The sequence below is a fragment of the Octopus sinensis genome, linkage group LG1, assembly GCF_006345805.1.
Source record: "Octopus sinensis linkage group LG1, ASM634580v1, whole genome shotgun sequence".
Lineage (NCBI taxonomy): Eukaryota > Metazoa > Mollusca > Cephalopoda > Octopoda > Octopodidae > Octopus > Octopus sinensis.
This window is the reverse complement of record NC_042997.1, coordinates 75,875,709-75,893,119: the sequence shown is the minus strand read 5'-3', so window position 1 is coordinate 75,893,119 and position 17,411 is coordinate 75,875,709. Positions and strand designations below refer to the sequence as shown.

The 17,411-nt window shown below is 35.6% G+C and overlaps 1 protein-coding gene across 2 annotated transcripts in view; it reads left to right on the top strand.

Moving 5' to 3' along the window:
- LOC115210263 (ER degradation-enhancing alpha-mannosidase-like protein 3) overlaps window positions 1-17,411 on the top strand; it is a 413,751-nt gene that overhangs the window by 347,969 nt on the left and 48,371 nt on the right. For both annotated transcript variants that reach the window (XM_036501986.1, XM_029779124.2), the window contains exons 18-20: window positions 5,177-5,286; window positions 7,180-7,299; window positions 11,399-11,444. In XM_036501986.1, coding sequence (XP_036357879.1) covers window positions 5,177-5,286; window positions 7,180-7,299; window positions 11,399-11,444 — 276 coding nt within the window. The remainder of the gene's footprint in view (window positions 1-5,176; window positions 5,287-7,179; window positions 7,300-11,398; window positions 11,445-17,411) is intronic.

Sequence of the window (17,411 nt, the reverse complement as noted above, 5' to 3'; positions counted from 1 at the left end):
AAATTGCATGTAGTCTTATCCCTACATGTATAATAAATTATATCTTGGTCTTTATTGTTATTATTGGAATCAATATTTAATTTATCTTTGTAGAATTTATTTAATTTAAATGTATTAAATGAAGAAATAATATTACCAACATTATTAGTAGTTGAATACCCAACTCTAAAATTATTATTAGAAAAAAATATTATATTTTTTATTATCCCTAATGAATATTTCAATTATATTTAAAAAATGTTTTTAATAACACTTGTTTTAACCTCAGCCCCAAAAGCCATGGGCTCCAGTCTGAAATTCCTTTGTTATGACCTGGAGGACATTGATGACTAGGAGAGGGTTGAGGGCCAAGCCTTGGTGAACACCTACCTGTACATGACCTGTGCTGTTTTCACAAGCCATTCATTTACTCCTAGCTTTCTTTGAGACCACCATATTACAGAGCAAGTTACTCTGTTGAAGGCTTTCTCAAGGTCAACAAATGCCAAGTACAACAGCTTATTCTTAGCTAAATACCTCTCTTACAGTTGGCTGACTATGAAAATAGCATAAATAGTGCCTCTCCCCAGTGCAAAGCCAAGCTACTTTTCAGCTAGTCTAATTCCATTCCTAATTGATTGGGCTATAACTCTCTCCATAACTTTCTTCTCCTGGTTCAGCTGTTTGATGCTTCTATTATTACTTCTTTCTAAGGCATCTCCTTTATCCTATAAGCACTTGACTATAAAATGCTGCTACACCAGTCACTAGGGATTACTCCTTCCTGAATAACCTGGTTAACTAACTATACAAAGGACTAGACCATAGCATACTCTACTAGATATTTTAAGCATCTCAACAGTGATTCCTGATAGACCAGGGGCTTTCCTTGTCTTCAGATACTCTCCCATTCATTATCTACATCTAATAGCCTTTCATCTAATAGCTCTTCCATGTCTCTGTCTTTTCAGAGCTACTAAGTGCAGCTTTCATTACATAAGAAACTCCCTTGTTTTCCATTACATTAATCACTGCTTTACTCTCTCTCCTTATTTCTACATCAATATCTATGAATGATCTTTTTTTATTACTGAATTATGGTGAGATATATTTTTTTAATCCAACTGTTTTGGTTGTATCATTGCTACTGTTATTATATTGTTCCATTTCTATCTTGTTTACCTTGAAGTATCATGCAAACATTCTGCACCTTTACATGAAATTTCAGGTTCTATTCTCACTGTTATTAAAACCAGTTTCATTGGTCATTGTTTATTCTTCTGAGAAAATGAGTTTTATGCTTCATTACCATCAGTATTTTTATTGAGAAATAATTTGGGGATATCATCACATAGAAAGCTTCAAGTGAGGACCAACATAGCACTCAAGGTTATCATACACAATCCTTTTAACCCCTTAATGGATCAGTTATTTTGACATGGCATTTCCTTTTTTATTTCCTTTTTTAATTATATACACTGTGTTAATTACAAAAAACAAGTTTTTTATCTTGTTTCCTTTATTTTTTATTATAGAAATTAAAATGTACTTTTACTCAGAGTTACACACAATGTTATCTTGCAGACATTACACATGTATCTGCTTTCTCTTCGAATCTTCTTTCCTTTAGCATCTCTCTTCTCTGCACATTTTGCACACTGTCTTGTAGGGTTCTTTTTCCTATCACTTTGTGGTATTTCCATGGGAAAGTGACTAACTGGGGTTAATCTAGTTGAATGTGGGATCGATGATGGTCTTCCTGGCTTTGTGGGAGGCAATAAGGTTCTATATTTTTCAATAATCTTGGTAATTTGAAACGACTCAAAACAAATAAACTTGTTTGAATGCTAAAATTAAAAGTTAATTTTGACCAAATATACTCGTCTGGTTCTAAAAAGATACATTTGTGATGCACAAGAAAACTCGGGATAATCCATTAAGGGGTTAAGATGAATTTTTAAGTTGCAAAGAGTAAACAGTGTTGCTCACTCCAAAAGAAAATATCATATATATATATATATATATATATATATAATAATAATAATAATATGAGGGAATATTATTCCAAACTTACAGGGAAAAATTCAATTTAGAAATACTAAATCAAATTTCTGAATATATAATATATATATATATAAATTAGAAAAAAACCGCCTTTAATCAATTCAATAATGAAAAATTAAATTATTATTTTGCACATTACTTAATCATCATTATATGTTTTATCTTATATTTAATCTTTCTATAATATGTAATTTTCTAGATGGTATAATTTAATTCTTCATTATTGAATTGATTAAAGGTGGTTTTTTTTCTAATTTATATATGTATTTAGCCAGAGGGGAAGCAGATAAGAAAAAATTTGCCAATGTTCTGCGCCGTGAGGATGAAAGACTTGAGGTATTTCGTGTTGCAAGACAGTGTGTGAGAGAGAATCGTGACGTGGTAGGAGAGAAATGTTCGCAAGGATAATGGTTCATTTGCGCTAAATGAGGATGCAAAGAGAGAGGTTTGGAGACGCCACTATGAAAGGTTGCTGAATAAAGAAAATGAATGGGATAAAGAGAGTCTGTCAAATATCGACCCAACAGAGGGACCAGCAATCCGAGTTGACAGTTCCTTAGTAGTTAAGGCAATTACAAGCATGAAGACAGGGAAAGCCCCAGGCCCATCAGGAATTACTGCAGAGATGCTCAAAATATCTGGTAGTGTCGGCTATAGCCTAGTCACCCGTATAGTTAACCAGGTGATACACGAAGGAGTCATTCCCAATGACTGGTGTAGCAGCATAATAGTCAACTGATACAAATAACTACAGGGGTATCAAGCTGTTGGATCAGGTAATGAAGGTTATGGAGAGGGTTATAGCCCAACTAATTAGAGAGAGCTTAGATGAGATGCAGTTTGGGTTCATGCCAGGGAAAAGTACTACTGATGTTATATTCCTGGTAAGACAGCTGCAGGAGAAATACCTAGCCAAAGATAAGGCCCTGTACCTGGCTTTTGTTGACATGGAGAAAGCCTACGACAGGGTCCCCCGATCCCTTATCTGGTGGTCAATGAGGAAACTAGGGATAGATGAATGGTTAGTGAGAGCTGTGCGAGCCATGTACAGAGACGCTGCTAGTAAGGTGAGGGTTGGCAATGAGTACAATGAAGAATTCCGGGTAGAGGTTGGGGTCCACCAAGGTTCAGTCCTCAGTCCCCTCCTATTTATCATAGTCCTCCAGGCAATAACGGAGGAATTCAAGACAGGATTCCCCATTGGAGCTCCTCTATGCTGATGACCTTGCTCTAATTGCTGAGTCACTATCAGAACTGGAGAAGTTTCAGGTGTGGAAGCAAGGATTAGAATCAAAGTGCCTTAGAATCAACCTAGCCAAAACCAAAGTCCTAATAAGTAGGAAGATAGACAAATCACAAACGCCTTCAGGTAGATGGCCCTGCTCGATCTGTAGAAAAGGTGTAGGTAGAAACTCTATAAGATGCACCAAGTGTAAGCTATGGACACATAAGAGGTGCAGCAATGTCAAAGGAAGGCTAACTAGGAAAATAGTTTTTGTTTGTGGCAGATGCTCAGGAGCAATAAACACTGAAAAGGTGCAGAGACCAACTTCTACCACATTCCAGGGAGAAAAACTAGAAGTAGTTGATAGCTTCCGTTACCTAGGTGACCAAGTCAGTAGCGAGGGTCGGATGTGCTGAAAGTGTAACTGCTAGAGTAAGAATAGCCTGGGCAAAGTTCAGAGAGCCCTTACCCCTGCTGGTGACAAAAGGCCTCTCAGAGTAAAAGGCAGACTGTATGATGCATGTGTACGAACAGCCATGCTACATGGTAGTGAAACATGGGCTGTGACTGCTGAGGATATGCGTAAGCTCGCAAGAAATGAAGCCAGTATGCTCCGATGGATGTGTAATGTCAGTGTTCATACTCGACAGAGTGTAAGTACCTTGAGAGAAAAGTTGGACCTAAGAAGCATCAGTTGTGCTGTGCAAGAGAGACTTTTGCGCTGGTATGGTCATGTGACGAGAATGGCTGAAGATAGTTGTGTGCAAAAGTGCCACACCCTAGCGGTTGAGGGAACCTGTGGAAGAGGTAGACCCAGGAAAACCTGGGATGAGGTGGTGAAGCACGACCTTCGAACTTTAGGTCTCACCAAGGAAATGACTAGAGACTGAGACCTTTGGAAGTATGCTGTGCGTGAGAAGACCCAGCAGGACTAGTGAGACCATAACCCATGGCCTCTACCTGGGATGTAGCCAGTCAACTTATGCATACCTTTCCTTCTTGAGACACAAAACTCTGCTTGTGAAGACCCGTTGAGGCAAGTAGAAATCAAATCATATCAGAAATCATAACCAAAATCGAAGTCGATCAACATCAATGGAAATTGCAGCTGTGATTACCAGTGCTGGTGACACGTAAGCGAACCATCCGATCGTGGCCGTTGCCAACGCCGCCCTGACTGGCCTCCGTGCTGGTGGCACGTAAAAAGCACCATCCGATCGTGGCTGTTGCCAGCCTCGCCTGGCCCCCGTGCCGGTGGCACGTAAAAAGCACCACCCGACCGTGGCCATTGCCAGCGCAACCCCGACTGGCCTCCGTGCCAGTGGCTCGTAAAAAGCACCATCCGTCCGTGGCCATTTGCCAGCCCCGTCTGGCACCTGTGCGGGTAGCATGTGAAAAGCACCCACTACACTCACGGAGATCAGACTGGGCCTTGTGCAGCCTTGTGGCTTCCCAGACCCCAGTTGACCCCAGCTAGCATGGAAAGCGGATGCTAAATGATGATGATGATATATATATATATATATATATATATATATTTCGTTTTTGGATTTGGTTTGCAAGATTCTTTATATGATTTTGTGTGTTGAAGCATATTCTGTTGTGTCTGGGGAGAGTCATTTTCTTTTTGTGCCTTATGATGTAACACACTCACCGGTAAAATTTCTACTTTTTTCTTATTATTATATTCTGAAAATTTTAGTAAAACAAAAATAAGAAAAAAGTGGAAATTTTACCGGTGAATGTGTTACATCATAAGGCACAAAAAGAAAATGACTCTCCCCAGACACAACAGTATGTATATATATGTATGTATGTGTGTGTGTGTGTTTGTGTGTGTATATATATATATATACAAATAAATGCCAATTTTTGTGTTTCAGTAGTTAAACTGTTGCTTTTCTTTAGCTCAACATGAGCCACTTCTTGTTCAGATCTTATCACCTAATGTTGACGATGTGTCAGTTTTGAGTGCTGGACCTGCTCAATTTGGTTACAATCTCAAGAATTCCTCACCAGTAAGTTACCAGAACACATCTTCTTACTTGAATATTTATGCATGTGTTTATAACTATACTTAAATATGCTATCAACTTTTACATATAAAATTCTTAAATTTTACATCTGTTTTTCTCATAATTATTGAAGTTTGTTATTTTTGCCACATATTTAAAGTACTAAAACTTTTAAAATTCTATGAACATAATACACTTGATTTTGGTTTTGTACTTTTTGTCATGCTAGCTGTTAAATATGTTGTGTATAAATAAAAGAAATACCGTATTTGAACTAGAAATAGGCACTCATAAATTGAGAGAAGATTCGGGCTGGTCTTTGATTATGAGCAATCTATGATTTGTACAATGAAGTTAAAATTGATAAGGAAGTCAAACCATATTGTTTGCATTTTAATATTACGACCCTATTAAAAACAAAGCTACATTGTAATGCGTCATTAATGAAGTGAAAAATAGTTAAATTGCACTTTTGCTTACTTATTTCACTTCCATTGCCCATGTAAGCAACTAGTCTCCAATAGTATTTAAATAACAGATTCCATTGATGTAAAAAAAATTCTCATATTATGTGCTGTGTAGAATTAAACATTGTTTCCAAGTAGTCTTATTCTCTGAGTTACTTTCAGATACTGTAAAATATGGCATCCTTATATCTGGTTGATTATTGATCAAATTGACGTACATCATTTTTCTCAGATTTAGGTATTACATGAAGTGATAACTTTAGGGTCTTTAACAGAATAAATCTTTCTGTTGAAGAGAAATTATTCTGTAAATTTACTCAGATGCAGTTAATCACATTTAAGTAGCTAGCATATGTAGCAGGCAAGCTGTGATCTTGGTTTAGTAATAGCTGTTTCACAAAATGGCATCCAGATATTTATTTTAAAAAAGCATGTTATTAAAAGCCAACATAAAATGCCCTTATTTACATTATTTACATTTAATAGATATTTGTCCTCATCTTGTTTGTTGTTAACACATTTTTTCAGCTGATATACCCTCCAGCCTTCATCAGGTGTCTTAGGGAAATTTTGAACCTGGGTTCTCATTCTTAAGGTATTTTTCGATGTTGTTGTTGTTATTATTATTATTATTATTATTATTATTATTATTATTATTATTATTATTATTCAGGTCACTGACTGGAATCAAACTAGGAATCTTGGGGTTAGTAGCCTGCACTTTTAACCACTACGCCATATGCCTGTGGGCATACAGCATAGTAGTTAAGAGCACGGGCTAATAACCCCAAGTCTGATTCCAGCCAGTGACCTTAATAATAATAATAATAATAATAATAATACCTTAGAAATGAGAACCCAGATTTGAAATTTCCCCAAGACACCTGATGAAGGCTGGAGGGTATATCAACTGAAACATTGTGTTAACAACAAACAAGATGAGGACAAATATGTGTCAAATATAAATAATGTACATAATTCCTCATCTCTTAAATATAGAACTGTATTATAAAATGCCATAATCTTTAGTAGAGATTATATTGGCGACTGAGCAAATAGGGAAAGCAGTTTGATATTAGCTGCTGCTATAGAGTCTTTTTGTATGCAAATGAATCTCTGATACTACTGAAAAACTGACTTGAAATTCTTGGTGATACTGTTTAACTGTTGCAACATAAGTAGCAGGCAAGCTGTGATCTTGGTTTAGTAATAGCTGTTTCACAAGAATACTTTTTAGGGAAAGCATGAAACTTATAATTCCCATTTTCTTAAATCAATAAGTTTCATCACCTGTCATTGAATGGAATGCACATTAAACACAGCTGGCATAGAGGGGTGAATTAGAAATTAGAATCTAAGAAATTCTTATATGCTATTGCTGTTTATACATTCATTTTATTTAATCGTATTTCTTGATTATTTTCATTAGATCCAAGGTCAGTTAATGCTTGCTGAACCTTACAAAGCTTGTACACCTCTCACTAATACAAGAAATATCAAAGGAAACATTGCTATCTTGGAAAGAGGAGAATGCATGTTTATCGAAAAGGTAATATTAATACCATTTTATAAACATATTTATTGCAATTTTTAGTTCTTCATATATCATAGTTCTCATTAGAACCTTCCCAGCTTATTTACTTGAAGTTTAAATCTAGCAGTTTACATTACATACTAAACATTACTGGCCTAAGTTTTACAGCACTTAACAGAATCCAAAATCCAATTCTAATACAAGATCATTATTTTTCAGGGGGAAAAAAAAACCTAAATTATGCCATTTACCTAAGTATTATTATCAAAAATAAAATGAAATGTGAGGATTCAACTTTACAAAAAAATCTATATTGGTTATTAAACAGAAAAATAATGGGATTTCAAAATAAAGTTTGCTTACTAAAATTATGAGGAATTCAATATGATTTTATTTTTCAAATAGAAATCATACTAAGACTTGTACATCTAAGACAGTTTTTTTTAATTCAAATTATCAATGGAAGTGTCTTTTGTTTAAAGTTTTAGTTTGTGTTTTTAAAAATTGCTTCAGAAGCATACATCAAAAATATTATTCTGATTTCAGAGATTTTTCTACATTTCCTTTAACCCTTTTATTACTGTATTTATTTTGAGATGCTCTGTGTTTCTTTCAATTACTTTAGATATAACAAAGAATTTAGTAAAATGACTTAGTTAATCATTCAGCTAGTGTTAGGAACATAAATTGTGACTAAGTTTTGGTGGAAGATTTTAACTCAAAACTTATGAAAGCAAGACATTTGTCCTTAGAGCCAGAGCCGGTTTCAGACAGGTTAGTAATGAAAGGGTTAATATACAGAATAAATATGAATGTTTTTAATTAAACTCTGCCATGAGCATTATACAGTAAATAAACATACTATTTTGTGATAAGTTTTGGTTCTAAAAATATTCTCTTGTAAAATTCATTCTCCAAAAATGCATATTGATGTCCAATTTCAGTTACAAAAGATGCAATAACTCGCATCTTACAAACATAAATGCCAAACAAATTGTATCTAATATAATGATGAAGTAATTAAAAATACTAAATTGACAATGAAATTAAATATTCCAAACTGTACAGCTGAACTTACAATGTTCATCACATTTCTAAAAATTATAAGTATTTTTCTTTACATGTGAAACTGTAAAACTTCTACATTATTAACCCTTTCGTTACCAAACCGCCCAAAGCCGCCCGAAAACAGTTTTGGTTCATGTGACCAAGCCGCCCAAACCCGCCCATAATTACCTATTCATATTTAAATGAGAATATCAGAACAAATCTCGTTAGTACATTCGTGAAAACATGTGATTATACTTCGTAAACAGTTCATCTACAGTTTTGTACAACGATCGACGTGTAATTTTAATTCCCTGAATTTTGGGAGATTTTTTTCCACATTTTTTTCGGCATCGATTTTTCTTCAACTTTGAAAATGGATAGGAGTTTCATGTTATCAAGCATTGATTCCGAATTTAAAACTTTTTCAACGGAAAATAGGGAGATATCGAGAAAAAGAATGAATGAGGTCCTTAAAGCACGTGGTGTACAAAATAATGAATAGGATATTTTTTTTATCCGTTAACCGAAAGCAGCGATTCCGAAGAAACAAATTAGCGATGGCGACAGCAAAGATGATTTTACATTGAAAGGAAGTAAAAAACTTTTAAAATGTTTTTACTAGCAATTTTTCTGAGGAGATAGAGTTTATCTATAGTCTTTCTTAGGAAGCAAAACCATTAGACTTTTATTTTTTTCAGTATGCTTGTTTGGAGCGATCACTGGAAGCAAACTGTTATGCAGAATGTAAACAAACACAAAATCAGGGATCAAAGTTTGGAAAATTTGTGAAGCAAATACTGGGTACTGTGTGGATTTAGTTTTTATACAGGGAAACTAATGTTAGTCAGCATGGCTTAGGGTACGATGTGGTCTGGAAGTTATTGTTTGAAGCGATCAATGCGGAAACAAATTTACGCAGATTGTAAACAAACACAAAATGGGGGATCAAATTTCGGAAAATTTGTGAAGTAAATACTGGGTACTGCGTGGATTTAGTTTTTATACAGGGAAAAATAATGTTAGTCAGCATGGCCTAGGGAACAATGTGGTCTGGAATTTATCACTTCCATACCATAACCAGGGCTGAATATTATTTTTTGACCGATTTCTTTAGTTCGGTCAAACTTGCGGTGGATTCCAGTATTTCACTTTATTCCACCTTTATGGTACACCTGTTGTGCATTAAATTCAACTGATGATCTAGTGATGGGCACAATTCTTCTTTATCAAAATTTTGTTGCATACCCATTTGAATATTAGCTGATGATTCATTTTCTATGGTGATGTTTAAACAAAATTTTAATATTTTTACCTAGGTGCAGGAGTGGCTGTGTGGTAAGTAGCTTGCTAACCAACCACATGGTTCAGGTTTCAGTTCCACTGTGTGGCATCTTGGGCAAGTGTCTTCTGCTATAGCCCCGGGCCGACCAATGCCTTGTGAGTGGATTTGGTAGACGGAAACTGAAAGAAGCCTGTCGTATATATGTATATATATATAAGTGTGTATGTATATGTTTGTGTGTCTGTGTTTGTCCCCCTAGCATTGCTTGACAACCGATGCTGGTGTGTTTACATCCCCGTCACTTAGCGGTTCGGCAAAAGAGACCGATAGAATAAGTTGATAATGATGCGCAGGAGTGGCTGTATGGTAAGTAGCTTGTTTACCAACCACATGGTTCTGGGTTCGGTCCCACTGCGTGGCACCTTGGGCAAGTGTCTTCTACTATAGCCTCGGGCCGACCAAAGCCTTGTGAGTGGATTTGGTAGATGGAAACTGAAAGAAGCCCGTCGTGTATGTTTGTGTGTCTGTGTTTGTCCCATCCAACATCGCTTGACAACCGATGCTGGTGTGTTTACGTCCCCGTAACTTAGCGGTTCGGCAAAAGAAACCGATAGAATAAGTACTGGGCTTACAAAGAATAAGTCCCGGGGTCGATTTGCTCGACTAAAGGTGGTGCTCCAGCATGGCCGCAGTCAAATGACTGAAACAAGTAAAAGAGTAAAAAGAGTAAAGAGTTTTGCTCAATTTAAAATTTTAATATTTTTACCTTTTGCTCAATTTACCTGGATTTACCTGTAATTAAAGTCACTTTGAGACAAAAGTTATGCAATAGAATTGATTTAGAAACCTTTCTTTAATTATGTTCCAAATATCACATTAAGATGTTGATAAGTAAAAACGTTACAGTTATTTAATGAAACAAGCCTAAATTCATGATTATTTTAGAATTTAATTGAAACTCATGAGGGGTGTATTTTGGTCAGAAATATAGTAACGAAAGGGTTAATTAATATTTTTCCAGTTGTGAAAAACGTTTTGCTGATAATTGTCTTTAAGTTTGATTATATTTGCTTTAAAAAGTACTTCATTAGTTATTCTGTTTTAAAATAAATGTGTAAATAGCTTTGTTAACAAGCACAAAGTTGGATGGAATTAGAAAAAAATATAAGAAATTACCTAGAGATTAGGCTTGTTTGTCAGAATGATGGTAAAGGACTTCATTTTGAAATAGATTATTTCTACAGTTGTAGCTGACAAGAGTAGTAGAGAGATGGACAAAAATCATAGCAACAGCAACAAAAGCACTTTCCAACTCAGGAATCAGCAATGTAGTATTCATTATTGAAGCACATTTGTGCCACCTACAATATGGTGTCAGCTGTGAAGAAATATAATGAAAATGTACAAAAAGGAAATATACCCCGCTACCATCTAAGTTTTAGCAAGAAGATACAACCAGATGAATCTCAAAATGATGCTTGTCTGCTCAAGCTAGATTCATTGAAACAACCTAATTTAATAATAAAAATGCTTTTAAAAAAAGGCAAAATATTCTAAGTTGAGAATGTTAATTCTTAAAGTGAATTTTTTTTTTATACTAAAATCTAAATACTGATGTAGTTAATATTTTTTTCATTTTGATAGGGCAATAAGTATTTGTTTCTATTGTGTTTTGGGGTATTTCAGATATTCATTACTTAATCTAAAAATTTATACATACTTAGAACAGTATTTTCATTAGAATGTTCATTTAAAATGTTTTTGTTGATATTTTTGTTTTAGGCAACTAATGTGGAAATGGCTGGCGCAGTAGGTGGAATCGTTATTGGTAAGTATTTTTTTAATAATCCTCAAAGTTTCAACATTTTAGCTTTTACCTGAAATTCCCTCAGCATATTTTCACATATTTTTTTTTTATGCATATAGCAGTTTTTTCTTCTTCAAGTATAGTATGGGCAAATAGTACCTTAAAAGTTTAGATCGAAAATTATTGCATTAACAGTAATGACAGAGAGAATGCAGTTTGGCTTCACTCTATGATAAAAGGTTGTCAGTTATTGCCACACAAATACCTCCATTCCCCACCCCCCACTACACACACACATAATTGTCAAGCTATTCTGTGTGTCAGAAATTTTTCTTAAATTGAATTCATCATTATTATCATCATCACCGTTTAACATCCACTTTCTATACTGGCTGGTTTGAATGAGGACTGGTAAGCCAGGAGGCTGCACCAGGCTCCAATCTGATCTGGCAAGGTTTCTACAGCTGGATGCCCTTCCTAACACCAACCACTCCATGAGTGTAGTGCGTGCTTTTTATGTGCCAGTGGCATGGGGGCCAGTCAGGCAGCACTGGCATCGACCACACTCAAATGGTGCTTTTTACATACCATCTGCACAGAAACCAGTCAGACACTATGAACGCTTAATTAGCTCCAAATTACATTAGCTCATAAAGAGGTTTACATCTAAAAAGTGTATGGCTGCTGTATTGAAGTACTGTCTTGGCACTTCTAATATCACCACAGATAAACTATCTTGATTCATTCTTTTCAGCTATAACTTTCACCTTGGAATGAATTTTGATATCTAAATCATTTATCCACATTGTTATATTCACTAACAACTCTGAGCACTACAAATACACTGACATACACTCAAACTTAGATTTCTCTTTATCATAGCCAGCATAAAATGCTATCCTCTTAAAATCTAATGTGGAAGACATCTCCTACATTCTTTTCACTTGTTTCTCTTCTCTTCCTGGGCTACCTGCCAGTTTGCATTGCTTTTTTTGTTTTATTTTTTAATCCTGGATACATGTTTATATCCATGTTCACAAGCTTGTGTGCATATGCAAGTATCGTGACATAAAGAGTTAGGAGATCTAATGCTACCACATGATTCTTTCAACAGAGTTCATTTGATTACAGGTAATTGGGCCAAACTCTTGTACCCTCCCCATACACATATTCCTGTAGGTGTTCAGATTGGGTATCAACTGCATCTTTTTACATTATTCTGTGAAAACAGAAAAACCATGGGCAGTATACCAGCTTTGTTTGACTTATATAGAGGTTTTACAGTAGCTTATCCTTATGACCATTTCCTTTTCTTGTCATATCCTTATTTTCTCCTCCTTTCCTCAAAACGACACATCTAACACTACTTCTTAGCTATCCATCCTTACTTCCTACTTGTGTATATCTCGGTATATATATATATATATGTATATATATATATATATATATTATATATATATATATATATATATATAATATATATATATATACATACATATATATATATATATATACTTTACTCTTTTACTTGCTTCAGTCATTTGACTGCATCCATGCTGGAGCACCGCCTTTGATCGAGCAACTCGACCCCGGGACTTATTCTTTGTAAGCCCAGTACTTATTCTATCGGTCTCTTTTACCAAACTGCTAAGTTACGGGGACATAAACACACCAGCATCGGTTGTCAAGCGATGTTGGATGGGACAAACACAGACACACAAACATACACGCACACATACACATATACGACGGGCTTCTTTCAGTTTCCGTCTACCAAATCCACTCACAAGGCTTTGGTCGGCCCGAGGCTATAGTAGAAGACACTTGCCCAAGGTGCCACGCAGTGGGACCGAACCCGGAACCATGTGGTTGGTAAACAAGCTACTTACCACACAGCCACTCCTGCGCATCATTATCAACTTAATGTCCACTTTTCATGCTCTCATGGGTTGGATAGAATTTGTTGAAGCAGATTTTCTACAGTCAGATGCCCTTCATGTCACCGGCTCTCACCTATTTCGTAGTTAGATATTTCACAAAGGACATTACATATATATATATATATATATATATATATATATATATATATATACTCTCTTTACTCTTTTACTCTTTTACTTGTTTCAGTCATTTGACTGCGGCCATGCTGGAGCACCACCTTTTAGTACTTATTCTATCGCTCTCTTTTTGCCGAACCGCTAAGTGACGGGGACCTAAACACACCAGCATCGGTTGTCAAGCAATGCTAGGGGGACAAACACAGACACACAAACACACACACATATACATATATATACATATATACGACAGGCTTCTTTCAGTTTCTGTCTACCAAATCCACTCACAAGGCATTGGTCGGCCCGGGGCTATAGCAGAAGACACTTGCCCAAGATGCCACGCAGTGGGGTTGAACCCGCAACCGTGTGGTTGGTTAGCAAGCTACTTACCACACTATGATATTTTAAATTATATAGTATAGAATTATATGTTACACAAACTCATACAACACTGAATATATACATTCCACATAAACACATTTACCCAGCACAAACAAACCAGTGCCTCGAATTGGATTGGTCAAGGAAATTGTTTTTGTTCAGGTAAGATAATTAATTGTATTATCAATTGGTTGTCAAGCTTGAAACTAGCAACAAGATTTTATGGCTGTCTCATTGAATAGATGTTGTGGTTTTATGACCACATAAGCATTTATCTGGAAGAAGTTAGATGTGGATAAAGATGAGAGTGAAGAGCAAACTCTCAGATTACAGTAAGATGTGTATAAGAGAGAATACAGACAGTAGGTCAAGGGAGAGGAGGAGTGAGTGGGTTCTTTCATAAGTGTGTAAGGGGAGAGTAACATGGTTAGAGAGGTATGGTTGGTTGGAAATATCTGCATGGAGAGGGATAATATGTGAGATAGAAGTGATTCGGGGACAGATAGAGCAGAAATGGTGGGGGTGATGTGCAAGGTGTAGGAGTGGAAAGGAGGGAAGTGTGGGGGTATATAAGGGTGGCTATACTGAGTGGAGCTTGATGACATATATGAGAAGGATAAAAAAGATATAGATGTTCAAAGGAATGTGGTGGAGGAGAGAGATAACTGAAAGTATAGAAAGGTGATAAGTGAAATAGCATGATGGGGAATGGAGGATAATGGGGAGGAGGAAACTGGTGGTGTAGAGACAGAGGGAGGAGCTACATGTAGAGTGATGGAGGGCTTGTTATGGGAATGAGATGTGAAGAATGCTTGACAGGGCAGAATAGGCTACAAGCATAACCAAAATGATTTTAGGACATCATCTTTCTTGTGTTGGATAGATCTTCTCAAGCACAGCAAATTGCCAATTATCTCAGTCCTTTGTCATGTCTGTGAGGCTCAACATCTTGAGATCAGGCTTCACTGCTTCATCACATATCTTCCTGGGCCTCCCTCTTCCACAAGTTCTAACCACTTTAAGTGACTGACACTTCTTTATGCCACTGTCATATATATATACAAAATATGGGGGTTTAATTCACAGATGATCTAAATGACTAGGTATGCTGGGTAAGTGCAGTAACGGATTACCAGGGCTTCAAGCTTATAGCCGAGATGGGAGTTATGGAACCATTGTAGATTTCTGATTTAGCACATATAGATTTATTAAAGAGGACAACAAACATTAAGGCAAGACAAACATCTCAAGTCATATACATTATTATTAATAAAAAATTTAAAGTCTTACAGCTGTTTCTGGGATATCTCAGAATATGGGATATTCTGTCATCAGAGACAAATGGGGAAAATGTGGAGGATACGAAATAAAGGACAGAAGATATAAAGAAAAAGGAAACAAAAGTTCACGGTTCAACTTTCCAATAGTGTAGATGCTTGTCCATAAGTCTTTAGGTACAGTCCTATGTAAATCCATAGTGTAAATATCCAAAGAGAAACATAACCATATCAATGGTTCATAAGGGAATGATAGTAGAAATGGCTATTGAGGGATAAAGAGAAGAAAAATAAATAGGAGAGAGAGGTATTTGTAGGGAAGCTGAAAGTACAGAGAGAGGAGGAGGAGGAATGCAATTGACAGGGCATTGGCAAGGATTGGTAGGAAGAATAAAATAATATAAAAATATAATGCACATATGGCGGTGCCCCAGCATGGCCACAGCTCATGAGCTGAAACTGGAAAAATAAAAAAAAAAATAAAAAATGAATAAGAGGATAAAGAAGTATACAAGGGTAAATAATGAGAGAGGAGCAAGGTAAAGGAAGATGCAAAATACAAAATTAAGTAAAATAAAATGAAAGGGATTCAAAGAGAAGAGGATATAAAGAGGACAGTAGATGCCAGTGCTATTCTTCAAGTTTTTAGGGTTGGAGCAGGAAGTCAAGTAGTAAGTGTTTGTGTCCCTTTTATGGCTAAGGTCAGTAGCTATAGAAATATTTCTATGGGGGTATGAGTCTCACAAAGGGTGAATGTGAAGTAGGTGTGGATAGAGAAATTATTTAGGAATAACTTAGTTACAACTAAGGATTAGGGGATCTATGAGTTTAAGGTTTAAAGATAAGTTAAAGAATTAAGTTATCTTCTAAGGTACTAAGATTGATAGAAAAGATATACAAGGGTATGTAATAATAACTATGGAGGTATGTATGTAAGTGTTATGTGTAGGGTGTAAGTTTACACTTGAATTTATAGAATAAGTTGTGTTTACACATTGTGAAGGCTTTGTTGTGTTTGTTGAGTAATTGTGGTGAGTTATGGGTTAAAATTTTCAGGGCTTCTTTTAGGTAGAGTCCACAAGTGGAGTACTGGCCCTGATATGAGATGCCAGAATCTATTATAGCCCAGGATAACCTATATTGTATTTTTCTATTAATTAAATGGTGTACGTACCTGGCTAATTATGAGGAATTGCTATGCTCTTTATATTTAAATGAGTTTAAATGTGCTGAATATCTTTGTATAAAATTCATGGTTTATCCAATATAGTAACTATTGAAGTTATTTATATGTTGTGGATGATGCATTGGTATACCACATTCTGCATTGGGATTGCAGTGAGCAGTCGGTCCCAGATTTGCAGTTGCAACTATCTGTTCTAAGATGGTTAGTTATAGAGAGGTATAAAGCAGTGCTATTTGCAGACAAGTTAAAGGCTAGTGTTGTATTAGGTGATCGGTTCATGTTATTGTTGTTATCATTGCCATTATTGCTATTATCATTATCACTGCCACCATTACCATTATTATTGTTATCGCTATTATAATTATTATTACTATTAGTAGTAGTAGCAGTGGTATTGGTATTAGTATTATTATTATTGTAATTATTAGTAGCATTTGTGGTAATAGTGTTAGTATATTATTTTCAGTAATGGTAATATCTTCATTGGTGGTAGTATTAGTATTATTGTTAATATTATTAGTAATTGTAGTAGAAGTGTTAGTGGTTGTACTGGTTTTAGTAGAGTTAGTATTGTTTGTATCAGTATTCTTATTAGTACTACCATTGGTTTCAACTGTGTGCCCAGCTCCCTCGGAGGTGGGGGATTATATTAGCTAGATTTAAGTTATTTAAATTGTTAGGGTCAGGGGTGTTGCCTATGTTATTGCAAGCGGTTGTATAGATTTATGGTAGGGTTGTATACATTTAGATAGTAAAAGCTAAGTTTACATTTGTTAGATGAGGTGATAATAGATTCTATATTTGGTGTAGAGGAATAGGATAATTTTAAAGTGGATCTTTTAAAGACAGAATGGTATTTATGGTTATGTGGGAAATTAGAGTCTGCTATTTTAAAGAATGCTTTAGCAAGAGCCTTAACGTTTAAAGTGAATGGAGGTATGTACCAGAGAATTGATCTCACACCACTTTTATTAGGTAAATTTGGGGAAGTGCAATTCCTGGTGTATGTTAGAGAGTTGTAGGATTTGATGTTAGTATTCTTAGATCAAGTATTATGCATGTGGGTGCTAGACAGGCAAGTTTTACT